Source organism: Littorina saxatilis, unplaced genomic scaffold (assembly GCF_037325665.1).
Source record: "Littorina saxatilis isolate snail1 unplaced genomic scaffold, US_GU_Lsax_2.0 scaffold_326, whole genome shotgun sequence".
NCBI classification, from domain to species: domain Eukaryota; kingdom Metazoa; phylum Mollusca; class Gastropoda; order Littorinimorpha; family Littorinidae; genus Littorina; species Littorina saxatilis.
In genome coordinates, this window is record NW_027128567.1 from 112,802 (window position 1) to 132,801 (window position 20,000).

A 20,000-nucleotide genomic window follows, 5' to 3' on the forward strand; every position below is an offset into this window, starting at 1 on the left:
GCTGGACCCGAGTACTCTTCAGACTGGCTCGCTCCCCCAGTATGAAAGTTTTTGTCTTGTGCACGTGGATTTAAAAAAAAATATATTAACACAATTAAAAAAATTATTAGAGTAAAATAAAACATTAAAACGTTCATAATAAACAAAAGTAAACAAGAATTTAAAAATAAATAAAAAAAATAAAAAAAATAGACCGCCCATGCAGGGAATTAAACTCGGATCACTTTGGCACAGTATGAAAGTTTTTGTCTTGTGCACGTGAATTAAAAAAAAAATATTTATTTATTTTACACAATTAAAAAAATTATTAGAGTAAAATAAAACATTAAAACGTTCATAATAAACAATAGTAAACAAGAATTGAAAAAAAAATAGACCGCCCATGCCGGGAATCGAACCCGGATCCCTTTGGCCACCAAGCCACCACCTTGAATCACTGACACAGTGTCCCTGTCGCTCTCTCTCGTGCTCTCTGTCTCTCTTTCAGTCTCACCGAGACCAAACCTGCACTGTAGTTTCTTTGCCGAGACCAAATTAATCCCCACCCGCTGGCTGGCTTGCAAATCGTCTCGCATGCGATACGCATGCTTTTCATGACGCACGCGTTCGGCTGTTCTATCAGCTCAATGGCTGGCTGTCGCTCCGATTGAATTCGTCCAACCGTCAAGAACTTTTGTGTTTTTGGGGGTATTTAGGTCCCATGTAACATTATGAACTTTTAATACGATCAATCGGACCTATTATCAAGTTAGTGTATCAACTTTTGAACGAACTGCGCCCAGTAGTTTCCCAGCAATAAGCTGTTAAGTCCAGACAGACAGACAGACAGATACACAGACACACAATTAAAGTCTGCTGGACCCTCCTACTGCGTACTCGGGGAAAATGACTTCTCGTTACACCACCTTTCCAAGTCGGATGCTTTTTTTCTTGCAGATGCCAATGGCCCCACGATCGATTGAATATCGCTTCTTTCTAAAAGTCTGGAAGACAGACAGGCACACACACACACACACACACACACACACACACACACACACACACACAGAGGCATGTACAAACACATGCATCGAGCCTCCTCCCCCTACCCCCCCCCCCCCCCCCCACCCGCCAACCCCCCCCCCCCTCCCATCTCCACCCAACACACACACATACTAAACTAAACAAACAAACAAACAAACATGTTTTTTTAGAGTCATTTATTTTACTCTTCCATCGAAGCCCATATTTTTTCTGTTTATCTTTCATTCAGTGTTGGATCACAACCTTCAACAACGAAACAAAACGCAGGAACGTGTCTTGACATGGAAGAGTAAACTGTTGGTTAGCTGCTATGCCTGACCCATGCTATGGGTGGTCAGCTTAACCCATGCTGTTGATAGTAGAGTCGATCCAACTCCTGTAGTAACTCACACGTACGTAGGCGCTGGGGTAGCTGGCATAGAAAGGAACACATATTTTCAGTTTCCTTATAAAAACGATATTACAAAGAGCTGAATTGTTAAAGGCATGTTATTTCCAGTTTAAACAAACAACCTGACAATTTTAGTTCATTGCAGGCTTTTATATGAAATAAAACCATCTCTCCAACCGGACATTATTGTCTACATTTTTAAGGGTATAGGCCCATTGCAGAAACTCAAGTTAACAACAGCATTTCTACTCGGCGCGCGCGGTATGAGAATCACGGGTCGTAACTCTCTGGAATTGGTCATCCGCCGCCATGTTGGATGCCTTGCACGATCTCTGACAGTGCGTGAGCGTTGGGTGGCGACTCGACAAAAGTGAAAATGACACGTTGTGTGGCCAAAAACTGCAGTCAGCAGGCACACTTTAGGATCCCTAAAGTTGTTTACCATCAGGGTGACAACTGGAAGGAAGTTACTGAGCGGAGAAGACGATTATAACTGGTTATTTTTTGCTGTGTGCTGTGCGCTAATCAACAATTGTCCATCGGTTGTGCCTTTAGAGTGAACACTGTGATAGGATGCTTTGAAAATTATACTTTGCAGTAGTTACCTGAGCTGCATTGTACCTCATTTGCCTGTCTTGAGAGCTTTATCTTGTGAATTTTGGTGCACTGTCTGCATGGTAATTTGAGATAAAGAATAAATAAATGAATATAATAATGTATTCTTGCTTTACTTTTTATGTTGTGCTGTTGTGTTAAAAAGGCAGATCCCCTTTGGACTCATGCATGCACAGTTTTCTTCATTTTGTCTGCATACACAGTGAAATACGCAAAAAGAACAAGAGTGCAATGAAGAAAACTAACAAAGACGGCATCCAATATGGCGGCGCGAAGAGAGTATGAGCGGAGTTGTGCCCCTTAGGGCTAAAGCTAGCCGATCCATTTGATAACGTCACGCCGAGTAAGAAGAATGAATTGGACCTATACGCATCGTTGGAGGGATGGCCTTACTCTTTGAAAAAGCTTGGGGATGTATCTGAGATAAAAAGCCAAAATGTTCGGGATAATTGTGTCTTTGAAATGATAGTTGTGTTGCCTTTGAAATAATATATTGACGTGTGTGCGTGCGTGCGCGCGCGCGTGTCTGAGTGTGTGTGTGTGTGTGTATGTGTGTGTGTGTGTGAGTTTGTGTGTGTGAGTGAGTTTGTGCGTGTGTGTGTGTGTGTGCGTGTGTGTGTGTGTGTGTGTGTGTGTGTTACTGCAGCGTGTTTCTGTTTGAAATCCTTGCTTGCAAATTTGATGCGTCTGATCGTATTGACTCAGACACGCTTTGTTTGTATGTGTACTGGAGATAATAACGAAGGGAACCAGTGTATCATTGTCATTGACAATCCATTCATTTTACGACTCGGTGCATCAATTACAATGTTCTACGACCTTATTCTGTTTTCGAGACGGGATGTGTTTTCATTTCTAAATTCACATTTTTACATCTATCTTTGGTCAAAACTAGACTGAATTTAAAGTAAATCCCAAAACAAAGAGACTGCCAACGTTCCAAAATTAAAGTAGACTGAACAAAAACTCACTTCGTCAGACATCCGCCGGCCACAAAGCTGGCAAGACCAACCACAGTGTTGCCCACGTGAGCAGGACCGCCACTGTCACCCTAGCAACAACCAATCACAACAATTTTCTGTGAACACGTGACCACACCTTCCGGTGGTAGAACTCCAACAAGTAAAGCATGGAAAGGAATTCATTAGGATTAATAAAAACGCACCACACAAAGAAAAGAAAACACGTAAAACGAACATAAAACTATTAGAATTGCTAATGCTTAAACAACCCAAATCGTTTTGGCAAAATAACCAAAACAAAGTAACCGAACACAATCACAGCAACAGGTCGCATGAAGCGATATCAACACAATTCGGCAATTTTTCTGCCCGAAACTAAATTTAAAGATAGACACTGACAACGAAGTATAAGTCATCACCGAGACTACTTTATGGCTTAATTTGCTCGCCGTGCCAAATGACCGAGAAGGGTAACGCAGATTCATCGCTCGACTTATCGCTGTTGGCCTGAAGTGTCAGTCGGCTGTCGAATCATGAATAAAAACCACGTTTCGGGATATCATCTGGTAGAATACGCATGTGAATATATGTTCGTTAGTTTTCCTGTAACTGCTCAAAGCACACACACATACACACACACATACACACACACACACACACACACACACACACACACACACACACACACACACACACACACACACACCTCACGCACTCACGCACGCAAGCACTCTTGACTTTAATGTTTACATGACTAAATGTAACCCAATACACAGGAGATTTTGCCAAAACGAGAATATATGAGATGCCAATACACAAGAGATTTTGCCAAACGAGAATATATGAGATGCCAATACACAAGAGATTTTGCCAAACGAGATTGTATGAGATGCCAATACACAAGAGATTTTGGCAAAAAGAGAATGTATGAGATGCCAATACATAAATGATTATGTCAAAACGAGGATGTATGAGATGCCAATACACATGAGATTTTGCCAAAAAGAGAATAATTATATGATATGCCAATTAATAGAGATTTTGCCCAAAACAGCTTACGTTACAGGCACCGTAGATCCTGTCACCAACATCCTTGACGCAGATGTGAAAGTTGGCGTTGACAGTGCTGCCCCAGTACGAGCCAGAACACGTAGCATGAGTCAGCACCGTCACTGGGCCTTCCTTCAGTTGACTGGGCAGAGGTCCGTTACCTGGTATAACATGTTTTGGAACTTTGTTTATTGTAAACTCCGTTATAGCTGCACATCCTGACCTTGTTATTAAACTCAGTAATAGAGGCCCTATTTTGACTGGAAAATATAAAACAAGTTAGACGCAGAGCTGGAACAATAACTCAGTAGGAGAGGCCCTATGTTGACCAGAAAATATGAAACTAGTTAGACGCAGAGCTGGAACAATAACTCAGTAATAGAGGCCCTATGTTGACCAGACAATATAAAAGTAGTAAGACGCAAAGCTAGGGCAATAACCCAGTAATAGAGGCCCTGTGTTGACTTGAAAAATTGAAACTTGTAAGACGCAGAGCTAGAACAATAACTCAGTAATAGAGGCCTTATGTTGACTAGATAATATGAAACTAGTAAGACGCAGAGCTGGAACAATAACTCAGTAATAGAGGCCCTATGTTGACTACAACATATGAAACTATAAAGACGCAGAGCTAGAACAACAACTCAGTAATAGAGGCTCTATGTTGACTAGAAAAAAACAACCTTGTAAGACGCAGAACTAGAACAATAACTCAGTACCACCATCAAGTCTTCCTTCTACCGGCAAGCAGAGGTCTCCTACATATCTTGGAGGTAATTCATTTGCGAAATGTGTACATAAACATACTTTTCAGAATATACATACCACAGTATTTCTCTTCAAGAAAAGAAGAATGTTCTCGTCTGAATTTATAACCGACCCAACCTTTGAACCAACTGATGAAAAACATTGAAAGAAAAGTTCCGTCTTTAGGCAAACACATTGTTTTGATATTATGATTGTTTGGTAATTCTGAGAAAAAAGAGCATTCGACAATCAATATTATACCATCGGTAATAATAACAGATGTATGTAATAATCGTTGAATTGCATGAAAATGATATGAAATGTTTGTCGAAACCCGACTAGCAGTCGGCAGTAAAAATGGATGTTGTTTCTGGGACGACTAGATTCACACGTGATCCTGTCCTCGTGTGTCAGACACACACATCGCTAATGATTGGCCCCTCCTATGTTTGTCCCAGTAAAATCAAGGGTATTCAATCTTTCAGAATTTTTTTTCCAGATAGTTTCGTAAACAGTTTTAAAACACGTCATACGATTGTTGACTTACATTAATCAAAAATCGTGCATGCACAATACAAGTGGTTCAAAAGAAATCGTTATCGTATAAATGTCCCTTGCCTTGTATTGACCACATACCACATACATTGTTACAGTGGAACCCCCCTTTTAAGACCCCCCAGTTTAAGACTCCCTCCCTTTTAAGACCCTGCTTTTTGAGATTTTCTGTCCGTAACCTCTGTAAAGTTACTCCAATTTTAACACTCCCTCCTTTTTAAGTCCTGATTTTCTCAGATTGTTGGATGTCGTATAATGGGGATTCCAATGTACCATAGTGACGGCCCCACTGTTACCATAGAGACGGCCCCACTGTTACCATAGAGACGGCCCCACTGTTACCATAGAGACGGCCCCACTGTTACCATAGAGACGGCCCCACTGTTACCATAGAGACGGCCCCACTGTTACCATAGAGACGGCCCCACTGTTACCATAGAGACGGCCCCACTGTTACCATATAGACGGCCCCACTGTTACCATAGAGACGGCCCCACTGTTACCATAGAGACGGCCCCACTGTTACCATAGAGACGGCCCCACTGTTACCATAGAGACGGCCCCACTGTTACCATAGAGACGGCCCCACTGTTACCACAGAGACGGCCCCATTGTTACCATAGAGACGGCCCCACTGTTATCATAGAGACGGCCCCACTGTTACCATAGAGACGGCCCCATCCTGTGATCATAGACGCCTGGTTGCCGAAGTCACCGCTACCAGACGGAAGGTTGGCAAGCTGGCACTGACTGTTGATGCTGAACGATGACGCCAGTCTCAGCACCGCGATATCATTGGGGAAAGCTGGATTCTGGCCGTTACCGTTGTAATTTGGATGCTGCAAATGAGACAGTGTGTGGCAAAACCGGGTGAAAATTCAAACCTTTTGGCATCAAAATCAAATCGAATCAAATTAACTTCATTATCTCAAATCTACGAAATTACACAGGTGGCGTATAAACATGAATACAAACGGATACCTAGAACATTATAAACATTACAATAAATGTACTACCTAATACAATTCTAATTTACCCAATAATCTCACTGAATACAAATAATCTGTTCGTAAAAATACAAAAGATTCCTTTAAACACACGTACAGATGCACACATAGCCACACACACACAAACACACACACACACACACACACACACACACACACACACACACACACACACACACACTCACGCTCGTCTTTGTGTGTGTGGGTGTGTGTGCTTGGTCGTGTGTGTGTGTGTGTGTGTGTGTGTGCGGGTGGGTGTATGTGCGATCGCGTGTATGTGCATGCGCGCGCGTATGTGAATGTGTGTGTGTGAGTGTGTGTGGGTGTGTGTGTGTGTGTGTGTGTGAGTGTGTGTGTGTGTGTGAGAGTATGTGTGAGTGTGTGTGTGTGTGTGTGTGAGTGTGAGTATGTGTGAGTGTGTGTGTGTGGGTACGTGTGTGTGTGTTTGTGTGTGTGTGTATGTGTGTGTGTGTGTGTGTGCGACGAGGAGTATGGTGCGCCGATGCAATTTTTACAAACGGTGGACTGTAGAAGTGATGAAAATCACAATAGTCGTTAGGTACACTACTTGTGGTCGTACCTACAGACGATTGAACAGATTTGGTAACACTGAAGCATAAAGCAATTCTTACAATCGTAATAGCCGCCACGCTGATCGTCTGTCTGGTGCTCTCCGCTGTGTTTAGGTTGTGGGCACCACACTGCACTCGGTACCTGTAATCACACACACTCAATCACAGTGATAAGCAAGCGATCGGTGGCATAGCGTGGCTCCGATGTTTATATTTTCGAAAGAAAATGTGTTCATAATGATATTTACCGCACGCTGCATAACATACACACCAGAGTTAGTTGTGACGTTTTTGGTAGTATGTATTGCTCTCAGAAATAGGAGTAACCATTCATTGACACATATTTTGGTGTGTTGCAGTTAGCTCATAGCCGACCATAACTTGTACATCTTTTCGTAGTTGCTGCAGGATCCCCGGACAAAACACAATTGAAATGGTCGCTTCTTATTGACATTGAGCAGGTAGTCCGCATGTAGCCATATGCAATGGGGCGCATCGCTGATCGTGCATCTCTGGGGTAGTAAGAAATGTCAAGTGGTTGTGATTTGCTTTGATGAGGGTGTATGTGTGCAACGTACAGGGCAAAAAGCGAGGTTATAAACTTGATAGCTTACGGCATTCTAAACTGGTAACGTAAATAAAAGTCCCAATCGAAATGTTGAACCATTTAGCTTCAGCCATCAAACCGATAGCCGCTTACAGCACTTCAAATGTCCCACTGCTTAGGGGCTCCGCTCACCTATGTAACTTCAGCAGGACCGACGACGTACTGCAGATTATACCAGCCTAGCTGCTACACGTTGCGTGAAAGGAAAACAGGCCAAGTTCTCGTCATAATCCCCAGCGCAGCATAAATTATATGCAGTGCGTCGTCTGTACCGCTGACTCTGCGCAGGTATATTCTGCCCATTATGAACACCGTTCTTGGTAGCGTCAAGTCCACGAACATACCCTGTGCTGCCGACGCAGTGCGCAGCGGTGATGGCATAGTTGGCCCTGACGAGCACAGCACCACAGATATGGGAGGTACCTCTCTGGAGAGACAGCTGGGAGGGATAGCTGTGGGGGGTGGCGACGTCCCCATTCACGATGTGCTGCGACACGTCGTTCGCTGCGACACACGATATTTTTCTGATTTTTTTCTTCAAAGTTTGCCAATTTCTTTTGTTTTTTTTCTTAATATTCTCTCTTTAAAAAAATAAAAAAATTGTTTTACATGTGCACACGTTACAGGACAAAACGCAGACAAGGGGACAACATCACAAAAGATTACAAAACACCGGGGGCAACACACGAATTTATTACCATTTCTTTTTGCTTTGACCTCACAGTTGCATGCAGGTTGCTTCCACACATTATTTTCTGTCGGATTCATTACCATTTTAGTGCACCATTATGATGACTATTTGACCAATCAGGGCTAACGACGGTCCTTATTTGAGTCCGAAGTCGACTTCGCGAAGACTTTGCGAAGTGTTTTTACCGAAAACTCAGTGCTTATTATAAGGTCAATGCGGTCAGCTTCGAGAAGCATACTTCGCGTGGTCGACTTCGCCCAGTTGAGAACGGGTTTTACTCTAAATGACCCGCTATAATGTTATTTAGATCTTGACCGGGACACCTTTTGTTTCTCACTCTAAAAACAAAGTCTGCATCTCATGGTTCGGTTAAAATTGGGTGTCAGATTAAGGAAATATATTCCTGTAAATAAAGATGTAAAAATATGTTCCTTTAAACAAAGATGTAAAAATATGTTCATGTCAATAAATATGTTACAATATGTTCATGTAAATAAAGATGTAAAGATATGTTCATGTAAATAAAGACACCGATCTTAATTAAGTCTACCAAAACTTCATATCATTTCACTATTTTCAGCCGTACTAAAAGGTCGCGTTACAATGATTCAAATCGAAACACATCGAATTTAGAAATAGAAGCATGCAGCTTTTTAAATGTATAAATTTCTCAGTGTAAAAAAAAACCCGGCTAATTTTAAAAGAGCACGATATTTCTGTTGATTTTCACTTGTGCATCTAGTATGCTACCTTGCATAAAAAAAATAATTAAAAAGCAATATTGAAAAGATCACGATATTTTTTTTAATTTTCACTTTTGCAGTTAGTATGCCAACATACATACACAAACGACTGTACTGACCATTGGCGACGGCAACAAGCAGAGCGAAGAATAGTGACAGCATCTTGATAGCTTTTGTGCAGTGATCAGCTTCTGACGACAAGGCTCAGCAATACCCAGGGCTTTTTATTCTGTCCTCCTGTATCATCATCTGCTGCCTTTCCTTAGTTTACAACGCACGCACTGACAAACAAAACACACACACACACACACGCACACACACACATGCACACACACACACACATATATATATGTATATATATACTCACTCTCTCTTTCTTTCTCACTCTCTCCATCTGTCTCTGTCTATGTCTCTGTCTCTGTCTCTGTCTCTGTCTCTCTCTCTCTCTCTCTCTCTCTCTCTCTCTCTCTCTCTCTCTTTCTCTCTCCCCCTCTCTCCTTCCTTTGGCCTTTTCAACATAAGAGGCTAATACCTTATTGCGATACGAACATTATTGGTGGGAAATATTCCAGCTGCAATAACTTACACAACAACTGAGAGCTCTTGTCTCTAACTCGATGTTTGATATAAACATCTATCACGATTTCTTATCAGTCTCTAAATTTGGTTTACAATCGCAGAGCATTATGTTATAAAAGCTGTCCTTCTAATTTCAACGATAATGTAAATACATACTACCAGCCTTTTGCATAACACACACACACACACACACACACACACACACACACACACACACACACACACACACACACACACACAAACACACACACACACATACAGTTAATAAGTAAATAACAATACTGTGCAAGCTATTTCTAAAATAATCACTCAATACCTTCACGATCTGGTGGTCCAAGTAGCCATCATGACATTCTGATCCACAACAATTGGTTGACTACGCCACCACGACAGATCCTCCACCTATTTCTTTCTTTTTTTTATTTATTTATTGCCTCCTTACTTGTTCAAGGATGAGAACAACACGGTTGAGTTCGTGTGTTGCAGGGTTGTAAACCAAGGACAAACAGCAGATGATGATACATGAGGGCAGAATAAAAAGCCCTGGGTTTTGCTGAGCCTCGTCATCAGAAGCTGCTCACAGCCTAAAAGCTATCAAGATGCTGTCACTATTCTTCGCTCTGCTTGTTGCCGTCGCCAATGGTCAGTATAGTCTTTTGTTGCATGTATGTTGGCATTCTAACTGCAAAAGTGACAATTAAAAAGAAAAGATCGTGATCTTTTAAATATTGCTTGTGGTTTTTTGTATGTATGGTAACATACTAGCTGCACAAGTGACAATTGAAAAAAATATCGTGATTTTTCAAATTGGCTTTTTTTTTACAAGGAGGAATTTATAACATTTAAAACCAGCATGCTTCAATTACTAAAACTCGATGTGTTTCGATTTGAATTATTGTAACGCGACTTCTTGATACGGCTGAAAATAGTAAAAACTACATGAAGTTTTTGTAGGCTAAAATTAAGGAAAAACTGTTTGTGGTGTAGGCTTATGTATGGTAGCATATACTAGCTGCAAAAGTGCAAACATGGGAACGTGTATCATTGACAAAATGAACTTTTTTAATCATTATTTTTTTGTATACTTATTTTTATTGCTAAAATAAGATAATTTTCTTACTTCCTGAATCATCCATCCGATTTAAACCCAAAAAATGACACGATGCAGACTTTATTTTTAGGGTGATAAAAGGGTCCCGGATCTTAATAACCATCAACCGTCAACAACAACAAAAATAAAATATTCAGAATCATAACACAAGAATGGTAGGTAATTGGAACGTTCATTGACAAACATTTATAAACTTTTTTTTATCTTTTTGTTTATACTTATTTTTGTATAAATACAAATTATTGATCATTATCTCGCCGGCATTTTGCAAGCGAGCCACCCACTTTTAAGCTTGGTTCTTTTTTTGTTTCTTCTTCTTCTTCTTCTTCTTCTTCTTCTTCTTCTTCTTCTTCTTCTTCTTCTTCTTCTTCTTCTTCTTCTTCTTCTTCTTCTTCTTCTTCTTCTTCTTCTTCTTCTTCTTCTTCTTCTTCTTCTTCTTCTTCTTCTTCTTCTTCTTCTTCTTCTTCTTCTTCTTCTTCTTCTTCTTCTTCTTCTTCTTCTTCTTCTTCTTCTTCTTCTTCTGCGTTCTTGGGCTCAAACTCCCACGTACACTCGTGTTTTTGCACGAGTGAAACTTTACGTGCATGACCGTTTTTACCCCGCCATTTAGGCAACCATACGCCGCTTTCGGAGGAAGCATGCTGGGTATTTTCGTGTTTCTATAACCCACCAAACTCTGACATGGATTACAGGATCTTTTCCGTGCGCACTTGGTCTTGTGCTTGCGTGTACACCCGAAGGGGGATAAGCCACTAGCAGGTCTGCACATAAGTTGACCTGGGAGATCGGAAACATTTCCACACTTAACCCACCAGGCGACCGCCGCCGGGATTCGAACCCTCGACCTTCCGATTGAGAGCCCGACGTCTTACCACCCCGCCACAGCGCCCATCAAGCACATTATTATATCCTAACATTGCTCTGCATACACAGTGTTCGTAAGTGTTGGTCTGATAGTCTTCTTCATAGACCACTCGGTCCACGTGCTAGAAAATGTCACGTTTTGTTTTGTCAATAATAAACGTTCAAATTAACCACCATTATTGTGTGTTTTTACATTTAGTCAAGTTTTGACTAAATGTTTTGACATAAAGGGGGAATCGAGACGAGGGTCGTGGTGTGCGTGTGTGTGCGTGTGTGTGTGTGTGTGTGTGTGTGTGTGTGTAAGTGTGTGTGTGTGTGTGTGTGCGTGTGTGTGTGTGTGTGTGTGTGTGTGTGTGTGTGTGTGTAGAGCGATTCAAAGTAAATTACTGGACCGATCTTCATGAAACTCTACATGAGAGTTCCTGGGAATGATATCCCAAGACGTTTTTTTTTCATTTGTTCGATAAAATATCTTTGATGACGTTATATATCCGTTTTTTTTGTAAAAGTTGAGGCGGCACTGTCACACCCTCATTTTTCAATGAAATTGATTGAAATGGTGGCCAAGCAATCTTCGACAAAGGCCGGACTTTGGTATTGCATTTCAGCTTGGAGACTTAGAAATTAATTAATGAGTTTGGTCATTAAAAATCTGAAAATTGTAATTAAAATTACTTTTTTATAAAACGATCAAAAATAAAATGATCTTATTCTCCATTATTTTCTGATTCAAAAAACTTATAAATATGTTGTATTTGGATTAAAAGCAAGCTCTGAAAATTAAAAATATGAAAATTATCATCTTATTTCTTGTCGGTTCCTGATTCCAAAAACATATAGATATGATATGATTGGATTAAAATCAAGCTCAGAAAGCTAAAAAGAATAGAGATACAGAAAAGCGTGCTATCCTGCTCAGCGCAACAAATACCGCGCTATTGTGGCTCGTCAATTTCACTGCTTTTGCCACGAACGGTGGACTGACGATGCTAAGAGTATACGGTCTTGGTGAAAAAATGCAGTGCGTTCAGTTTCATTCTGTGAGTTCGACAGCTTGATTAAATGTTGTATTTTCGTCTACTCTTTTGTGATTTAGTTCCCTTGCCTGTGGCTTGTCCTGCAAAGTGTATACAATGTGTTAAAAAAAATTGAGAAGAAACATATAACAAAAATCCTGTGGGTTGCAGCGAACGACGTGTCACAGCACATCGTGAATGGGGACGTCGCCACTCCCCACAGCTATCCCTCCCAGCTGTCCCTCCAGAGCGGTACCTCCCACATCTGTGGTGCGGTGCTCGTCAGGGCCAACTATGCCATCACCGCTGCGCACTGCGTTGGTGGGTCAGGGTAAGTTCATTTGTCACTTCATTTTTTTTCATTTTCATTACTTTATTGTCCCATGGCTGGGAAATCCCAGTCGCTTCCGCCCAGTGGAAAGCTAGCAGCAACACGACCGCACTACCCAGGTGTATGTGTGTTTAGGTGTAATCAGCCACCTGCACTAATGGCAGAATGACCGAGGTCTTTTACGTGCCACAGTGGTGACACGGGGGTGGAACATGGATACCGTCTCTGAGTCTGCACATAAAGTGGACCCGTGTCCGCCCCGACCCGGATTCGAACCTGTGACCCTAGGATCACAAGAACAGTGTTCTATTAACTGAGCTACTGCCACCCCCCCCCCCCCCCAACCCTCCACCCCCCCCCCCCCAAGTTCGTGGACTTTACGTACGCTACCATGAACGGTGTTCCAAAACAGTGTGAAATGTAAAGTGTTGTAAGCGGCTATTAGCTTAATGGCTGAAGCTAAATGGCCCAACATTTCGATTGTGACTGCTATAATATTCACGTCACCATTTTAGAATGCCGTTAGCTATCGAGTTTGTAACCTCGCTTTTTTGGAAGTCATGTCGGGCACTTATTATTCTGTGTTGGTGAACGACAGAGCCACACAGAAACTCAAATATTACACAACAAATTCAAAACTATCAATTTTATTGAAGAGAAAGAAAAAGAAATGTGAAGTATCAGCAGCTGCGCTTAGCAACGAAATAAAACTGTATAATGTGAGCGCTGTCTTTGTTTGTTTTTAAATTCAAAAGAGCTAGAGAGAGAGAGAGAGAGAGAGAGAGAGAGAGAGAGAGAGAGAGAGAGAGAGAGAGAGAGAGAGAGAGAGAGAGAGAGAGAGAGAAAGCGAAGAGTGTCCCTTCACAGATAACAGAATTGGGGAAATCAGACCCTCTTCGGACGGGACCAAGATGTCAAAGAGAAGCTGACACCCCAAGGAGAGAACGTATCAACAGAGAAATCTAGTCCAGAGGTAGACCATTGTGTAACATCCGTGACCAAGACGCGTGTTTCGACACTATGGTGTCTCATCAGTCGTCTGTTGACCAGTAGAACTGGCAAGAGTTGTCAACCCATGGTATCTAACCAAGAAGCAAACCACTCTCTTAGTGGTAGCTTCTGTTGGCATGGGAGACTACCCTCATCTGACAATCCCAAGAGGACATCTGTGAAGGGAAACACTTTAATTTAAGGTCACAGTGTGGAATGTACATTGTGTGAAGAAAGAATTGTGAAATTTAGACACGGTTTAACCAGGAAATTAGGTTAAAACAAGAGAAATGTCAAAAAGCCTACAGAAAGGTAATGCTCTGTACAAGCCTGTAGATCCAGTAAAGGATACACGAACGAGATCTAATTTTGAAGAAGTGAAACAGGAAAAGTGGTCTACTTTTCGCTGCTGTTCAACACAGGGCTATGGTAGAGATGAAGTATATATATACTTCAGAGTATATAATTATATACTATATAAGTACAAGTATATATATATATATACTATAGCCAGAGGCTCGTAAGTCACTTGATCTTCATCCGCTGGGTCTTGACTGAAATACAAGCCATATAAAACACCACTCGTGTTGTAACCTCTCTGTATGTATATATATATATATGTGTGTGTGTGTGTGTGTGTGTGTGTGTGTGTGTGTGTGTGTGTGTGTGTCTACAGGTACAGAGTGCAGTGTGGTGCCCACAACATCGCGGTATCTGAGAGCACCAGACAGACGATCAGCGTGGCGGCTATTACGATTGTAAGAATTGCTTTATGCTTCAGTGTTACCAAATCTTTTCAATCGTCGGTAGGTACGACCACAAGTAGTGTACCCAACGACTATTGTGATTTTCAACAGTTCAACAGTCTGGTGTCAGTGCGACATACTCTTCGTCGCACACGCACACACACACACACGCACGCACACACACACACACACACACACACACACACACACAAGCACACACACGCGCGCGCGCGCGCATACACACAAACACACACAAACATACACACACACACACACACACACGCACACACACACATGTGAGACTGAGGATGCCTACGTTATCAATACTTATAGACGACTTGGTAAAGGGTTTCGTCGTGATTGAGTGTCGTTTGACTTCCATTCGGGTTTGCCATACGTTGTCTAAAATATGTTTGCAGCATCCCAGTTATAATCCTAACAGCCAGCGACCAGCTTTCCCCAATGATATCGCAGTGCTGAGACTGGCGTCATCGTTCAGCATCAACAGTCAGTGCCAGCTTGCCAACCTTCCGTCTGGTAGCGGTGACTTCGGCAACCAGGCGTCTATGATCACAGGATGGGGCCGTCTCTATGGTAACAGTGGGGCCGTCTCTATGGTAACAGTGGGACCGTCTCTATGGTAACAGTGGGCCGTCTCTATGGTAACAGTGGGGCCGTCTCTATGGTAACAGTGGGGCCGTCTCTATGGTAACAGTGGGGCCGTCTCTATGGTAACAGTTCATGTGTTATGTCGTCAATACAAGGCCAGTGACATTTCTACGATAACGGTTTCTTTGGAACCACTTGACGGCTTTCAAACATTGTTTCCGAAACAATCTGAAAAAGCCCCACATGTAACGATCCAAAGTTTACATGGAGTAGGTCCCGGGTGCAGGCATACGATCCTGGAAGTTGCAGAGCAATCAACCGCCTCGTTGCTAAAATACAGCGGTGTGTGTCATGGTGCCCCTCAACATTGACGCAGAACCCTCCCGTCTTTGACTGCTAATTGGCATCTGGTGTTTCGTCAAACATTTCATTTTATTTGTATGCAACACAACGATCATTATACATATATATATATCTGTTTTTATAATCGATACTGATTGTGGAATCCTCTTTTTCTCAGAAGTACCGCACAAGCATACACTCGACATAATGTTTGTGCCTGAAGACGGGACATTACTTTGAATGTGTTTCATCAGTTTCATCAGTTGCTTTGGTTTTACGTTCAGACGAGAAGATTTCTTATTTTTCTTGAAGAGAAGAACTGTAATACCTATATTTTGAAAAAAATATGTTTATGTACCAAATTCGCAACTAACTCCAAGAGATGTAGGAGACCTCTGCTTGCCGGTAGAAGGAAGGCTTGATGGTGGTACTGAGTTATTGTTCTAGTTCGGCGTCTTACTAGTTTCATATGTTGTAGTCAACATAGGGCCTCTATTATTGAGTTATTGTTCTAGCTCTGCGTCTTACTAGTTTCATATGTTGTAGTCAACATAGGGCCTCTATTACCGAGTTATTGTTCTAGCTCTGCGTCTTACTAGTTTGAATGTTTCTAGTCAACACAGGGCCTCTATTACTGAGTTATTGTTCTAGCTCTGCGTCTTACTAGTTTCATATGTTGTAGTCAACATAGGGCCTCTATTACCAAGTTATTGTTCAAGCTCGGCGTCTTACTAGTTGCATATGTTCTAGGCAACATAGGGCCTCTATTACTGAGTTATTGTTCTAGCTCTGCGTCTTACTAGTTTCATATGTTGTAGTCAACATAGGGCCTCTATTACTGAGTTATTGTTCTAGCTCTGCGTCTTACTAGTTTCATATGTTGTAGTCAACATAGAGCCTCTATTACCGAGTTATTGTTCAAGCTCTGCGTCTTACAAGTTTGAATGTTTCTAGTCAACACAGGGCCTCTATTACTGAGTTATTGTTCTAGCTCTGCATCTTACTAGTTTCATATGTTGTAGTCAACATAGGGCCTCTATTACTGATTTATTGTTCTAGCTCTGCGTTTCACTAGTTTCATATGCTGTAGTGAACATAGGGCCTCTATTACTGAGTTACTGTTCTAGCTCGGCGTCTTACTAGTTCCATATGCTGTAGTGAACATAGGGCCTCTATTACTGATTTATTGTTCTAGCTCTGCGTTTCACTAGTTTCATATGCTGTAGTGAACATAGGGCCTCTATTACTGAGTTACTGTTCTAGCTCGGCGTCTTACTAGTTCCATATGTTCTGGTCAACATAGGGCCTCTATTACTGCGTTATTGTTCTAGCTCTGCATCTTCCTAGTTTCCTATTTTCTAGTCAACATAGGGCTTCTATTACTGAGTTTAATAACAAGGTCAGGATGTGCAGCTATAACGGAGATTACAATAAACAAAGTTCCAAAACATGTTATACCAGGTAACGGACCTCTGCCCAGTCAACTGAAGGAAGGCCAAGTGACGGTGCTGACTCATGCTACGTGTTCTGGTTCATATTGGGGCAGCACTGTCAACGCCAACTACCACCTCTGCGTCAAGGATCTAGGTGACAGGATCTATGGTGCCTGCAACGTAAGCTGTTTTGGACATAATCTCTTATGTATTGACATCTTATACATTTTGGCATAATTTTTATTAATTGGCATTTCAAACATACTTGTTTTGGCCTAATCTTGTGTGAATTGGTATCTTATACATTCTCGTTATGGCATAATCTTTTCTGTATAACTATGCATCTCATTCATTCTCGTTTTGGCATAATCTGTTTTGTATATGTTTCTCACACATTCTTGTGATAATGTCTCATGTATTGGCATCTCATACATCTCGTTTTTGCATAATTTCTTATGTAGTGGCACTTGATATTTACTTGTTTTTCGGTTGTAATTGTTTCCATTTAGTCATTGAAACATTAAAGTAAGTCTCGACTTACTGTTGTAACCTAGACCAGGCATCGAGACAAGGTTTTTTAAATGTCTGCCCCCATAGCTTTGGAGTTCCACCACCGGAAGGTGTGGTCACGTGTTCACAGAAAAGTGTTGTGATTGGTTGTTGCTAGGGTGACAGTGGCGGTCCTGCTCACGTGGGCAACACTGTGGTTGGTCTTGCCAGCTTTGTGGCCAGCGGATGTCTGACGAAGTGAGTTTTGTTATTTCATGTTGTTCCTCAAGATGTATGTAAAGATACGAATTAAGAAATAAAATACATCGCGTCTCGAAGTCTGTTTAGGGTCGAAGCATAAACTTAAAAAATTCACCCAATCGTTTAACGAATGCATTTTTGACTGAATATGACATAATTATTAGTTCCTTTCTACTTTATCTCCAACAAATCTACACTAATCTTCATAAAAAAAACTAAACACATACATTTAGCTGTAGAACTTTGTGATGCGGCCAGTTATAGAAAACCAAGTATATTGCCAGACAGGTAATTCATTCCTCTACCGTTTGAAACAAAGAGTTTCATTGTTCATCAATAAGAGCTTAAGCAGTGTACCGGAGACCTGTGAGTGACTTGCCAGTTCAGTCTGCTGCGCTGGACTTGATTTTGATGTTGGAAGACCTGTTTTTCGTCATTGTTGTTTTGCGTTCACATTTCCGTACCACCCATGCGCGTTGTTGCTTTTGCACCAAAATCGATCCCTAATTGTAATATTCAGTTGTGTTGAAGTGTGAAAAATGCTGCATTTTTGCAACTATACTGAAAAGAGTTATTACAGTTTAATCAAACTTTTCTAAAACGTTCCAGTACCGTACTTTCCGGGTGACAAGGCGCTTCGTTATACAAGACGCACCCCCTTCTTTTAAAAAAAAATTGTGATCCAGTCACCCACTCGACGCAGGGGGCCGGTAGGGCGCACCAAAATGACCCAGTTTTTGCCATGAGAGGTGGTTCCCCTGTCATATCTGAAAGAGGAAACACTTCCTGCACCGGGGTCAGTGACTGACCGACTTTAACTGAGTGAAAATATGTGTGCTCTGTGTGTGCGGCCAGATCAAAGGCATTGTGATAGCTGGGTGGCCTTGTTTATAGACACGACCTTCTTCCCAGGGGTCAATGACCCAGTTTTTGCCATGAGAGGTGGTTCCCCTGTCATATCTGAGAGAGGAAACACTTCCTGCACCGGGGTCAGTGACCGGTCAGTGACCGAATTGAGTGGAAATCTGTGTGTGCGGCCAGATCAAAGGCAGGGCAGTACCTAGTAGCTGAAACATGCATTATCACAAGTTGTTTGACTGGTACTCAAGCGGTCTCTTTGATTTTTTTCGTATTTCATACACGGATTAGGCGCTTCGTTATACAAGACGCAGGGGTCGAACTCGAGGAAAAAAGTCGCGCCTTATGACCCGGAAAATACGGTACGTCCAAAAGCTCATCAAAACGCCATGATATTTTACACACTTTTTTGCAACTGTATTAACACTATTCATGTCAAATTTAAAAGCAATACAATGAGCCATTCCAAAACAACAGGGTTTTTACCCACATAGCCCACAAGAAATGACGTCAAAACAGGCCTTTTACGGCTTCTGACGAGGCTGACACCTGTCTTCTTCAAAATGGCAAAACAACACTGCGAGGCACAACAGCTGAACCAAATCAATTCGTATGGGTAGAAAATGAGTTCTTCAATTTGAGATCAAAAACGGGGTCACTCTTGCTTATTTAGATTTTTGTGTGTATATTGGTGTCTCCAAATTTGCTTTTGCGAATTTGATTTTAGGGGGTGTCCTAGGTCTCTGGTACACTGCATAAAAAACTAATTGATGAACAATGAAACTCTTTGTTTCAAACTGTAGGGGAATAAATTACCTTTCTGGCAATATACTTGGTTTTACTATAGCTGGCCGCATTACAACGTTCTACTGCTAAATGTATGTGTGTTAGATTTTTTATGACGAGTAGTGTAGAAGTCCAATTGATCCCAATTTGTGTCACACACCACTTCAGCACAGATTGCACCCCCTGTGATATAATGGTCACACGTGCACACACGTCAAAATATCAGTTGAAAGGCAACGCTAATATAATGTCAAAGGCACAATCCTTCCGAACATTGTGACCTTATATCTCAAATATTCCCAAGCACGTTCATGGGGTAAGGCCAGCCCTCCAAAGATGCGCATACCCCAAAAGTGTAGACAATAACTCTTGATAACTATTCTTAAGTTCTGCGCAGAAAACGCAGGCGGTTGATTGTAGTGGGTGTCCGGTTGGAGTGATGGTTTAATTTCAAATAAAAGTCTGGAATAAACACAAATAGTCAGCCTATTTGTTTCAACTGGAAAGAACATGCGTCTTTCTTTGCAATATAGTGTGTGTACTGAATTTGACATTATTTGTTCCTTTCTGTGCCAGCCGCCCTAGCGCCTACGTGCGTGTGAGTTACTACAGGAGTTGGATC

The 20,000-nt window shown here is 41.7% G+C and overlaps 2 protein-coding genes across 2 annotated transcripts in view; one reads left to right on the forward strand and one right to left on the reverse strand.

The window, feature by feature from the left end:
* Window positions 1–1,182: 1,182 nt before the first annotated feature.
* LOC138956916 (chymotrypsin-like elastase family member 2B) lies at window positions 1,183–9,235 on the reverse strand. The gene is made up of 7 exons (XM_070328124.1): window positions 9,083–9,235; window positions 7,874–8,033; window positions 6,983–7,064; window positions 6,008–6,182; window positions 4,051–4,202; window positions 3,001–3,080; window positions 1,183–1,435 (listed from the first exon to the last, which is right to left on the reverse strand). The coding sequence occupies exons 1-7, from the start codon at window positions 9,123–9,125 to the stop codon at window positions 1,363–1,365; spliced, it is 765 nt and encodes a 254-aa protein (XP_070184225.1). The 5' UTR covers window positions 9,126–9,235; the 3' UTR covers window positions 1,183–1,362.
* An 826-nt stretch (window positions 9,236–10,061) lies between these two features.
* The window catches only part of LOC138956918 (chymotrypsin-like elastase family member 1), a 10,142-nt gene continuing 203 nt past the window's right edge, over window positions 10,062–20,000 (forward strand). The window contains exons 1-7 of the mRNA XM_070328127.1: window positions 10,062–10,184; window positions 12,705–12,864; window positions 14,531–14,612; window positions 15,020–15,194; window positions 17,013–17,164; window positions 17,652–17,731; window positions 19,955–20,000. The exon at window positions 19,955–20,000 is cut by the window's right edge and continues 203 nt beyond it. Coding sequence (XP_070184228.1) covers window positions 10,142–10,184; window positions 12,705–12,864; window positions 14,531–14,612; window positions 15,020–15,194; window positions 17,013–17,164; window positions 17,652–17,731; window positions 19,955–20,000 — 738 coding nt within the window. The 5' untranslated portion in view covers window positions 10,062–10,141. The remainder of the gene's footprint in view (window positions 10,185–12,704; window positions 12,865–14,530; window positions 14,613–15,019; window positions 15,195–17,012; window positions 17,165–17,651; window positions 17,732–19,954) is intronic.

What these genes read in the sequence shown, in the direction of transcription:
- LOC138956916 (XM_070328124.1), bottom strand. Translation starts at nt 9,125, where the DNA reads ATGCTGTCACTATTCTTCGCTCTGCTTGTTGCCGTCGCCAATG. An exon ending in CACTGCGTCGGCAGCACAGG is followed by an intron (nt 7,065 to 7,873) that starts GTATGTTCGTGG and finishes GTGTGATTACAG; the next exon opens with GTACCGAGTGCAGTGTGGTG. An exon ending in AGGATGGGGCCGTCTCTATG is followed by an intron (nt 4,203 to 6,007) that starts GTAACAGTGGGG and finishes ATGTTATACCAG; the next exon opens with GTAACGGACCTCTGCCCAGT.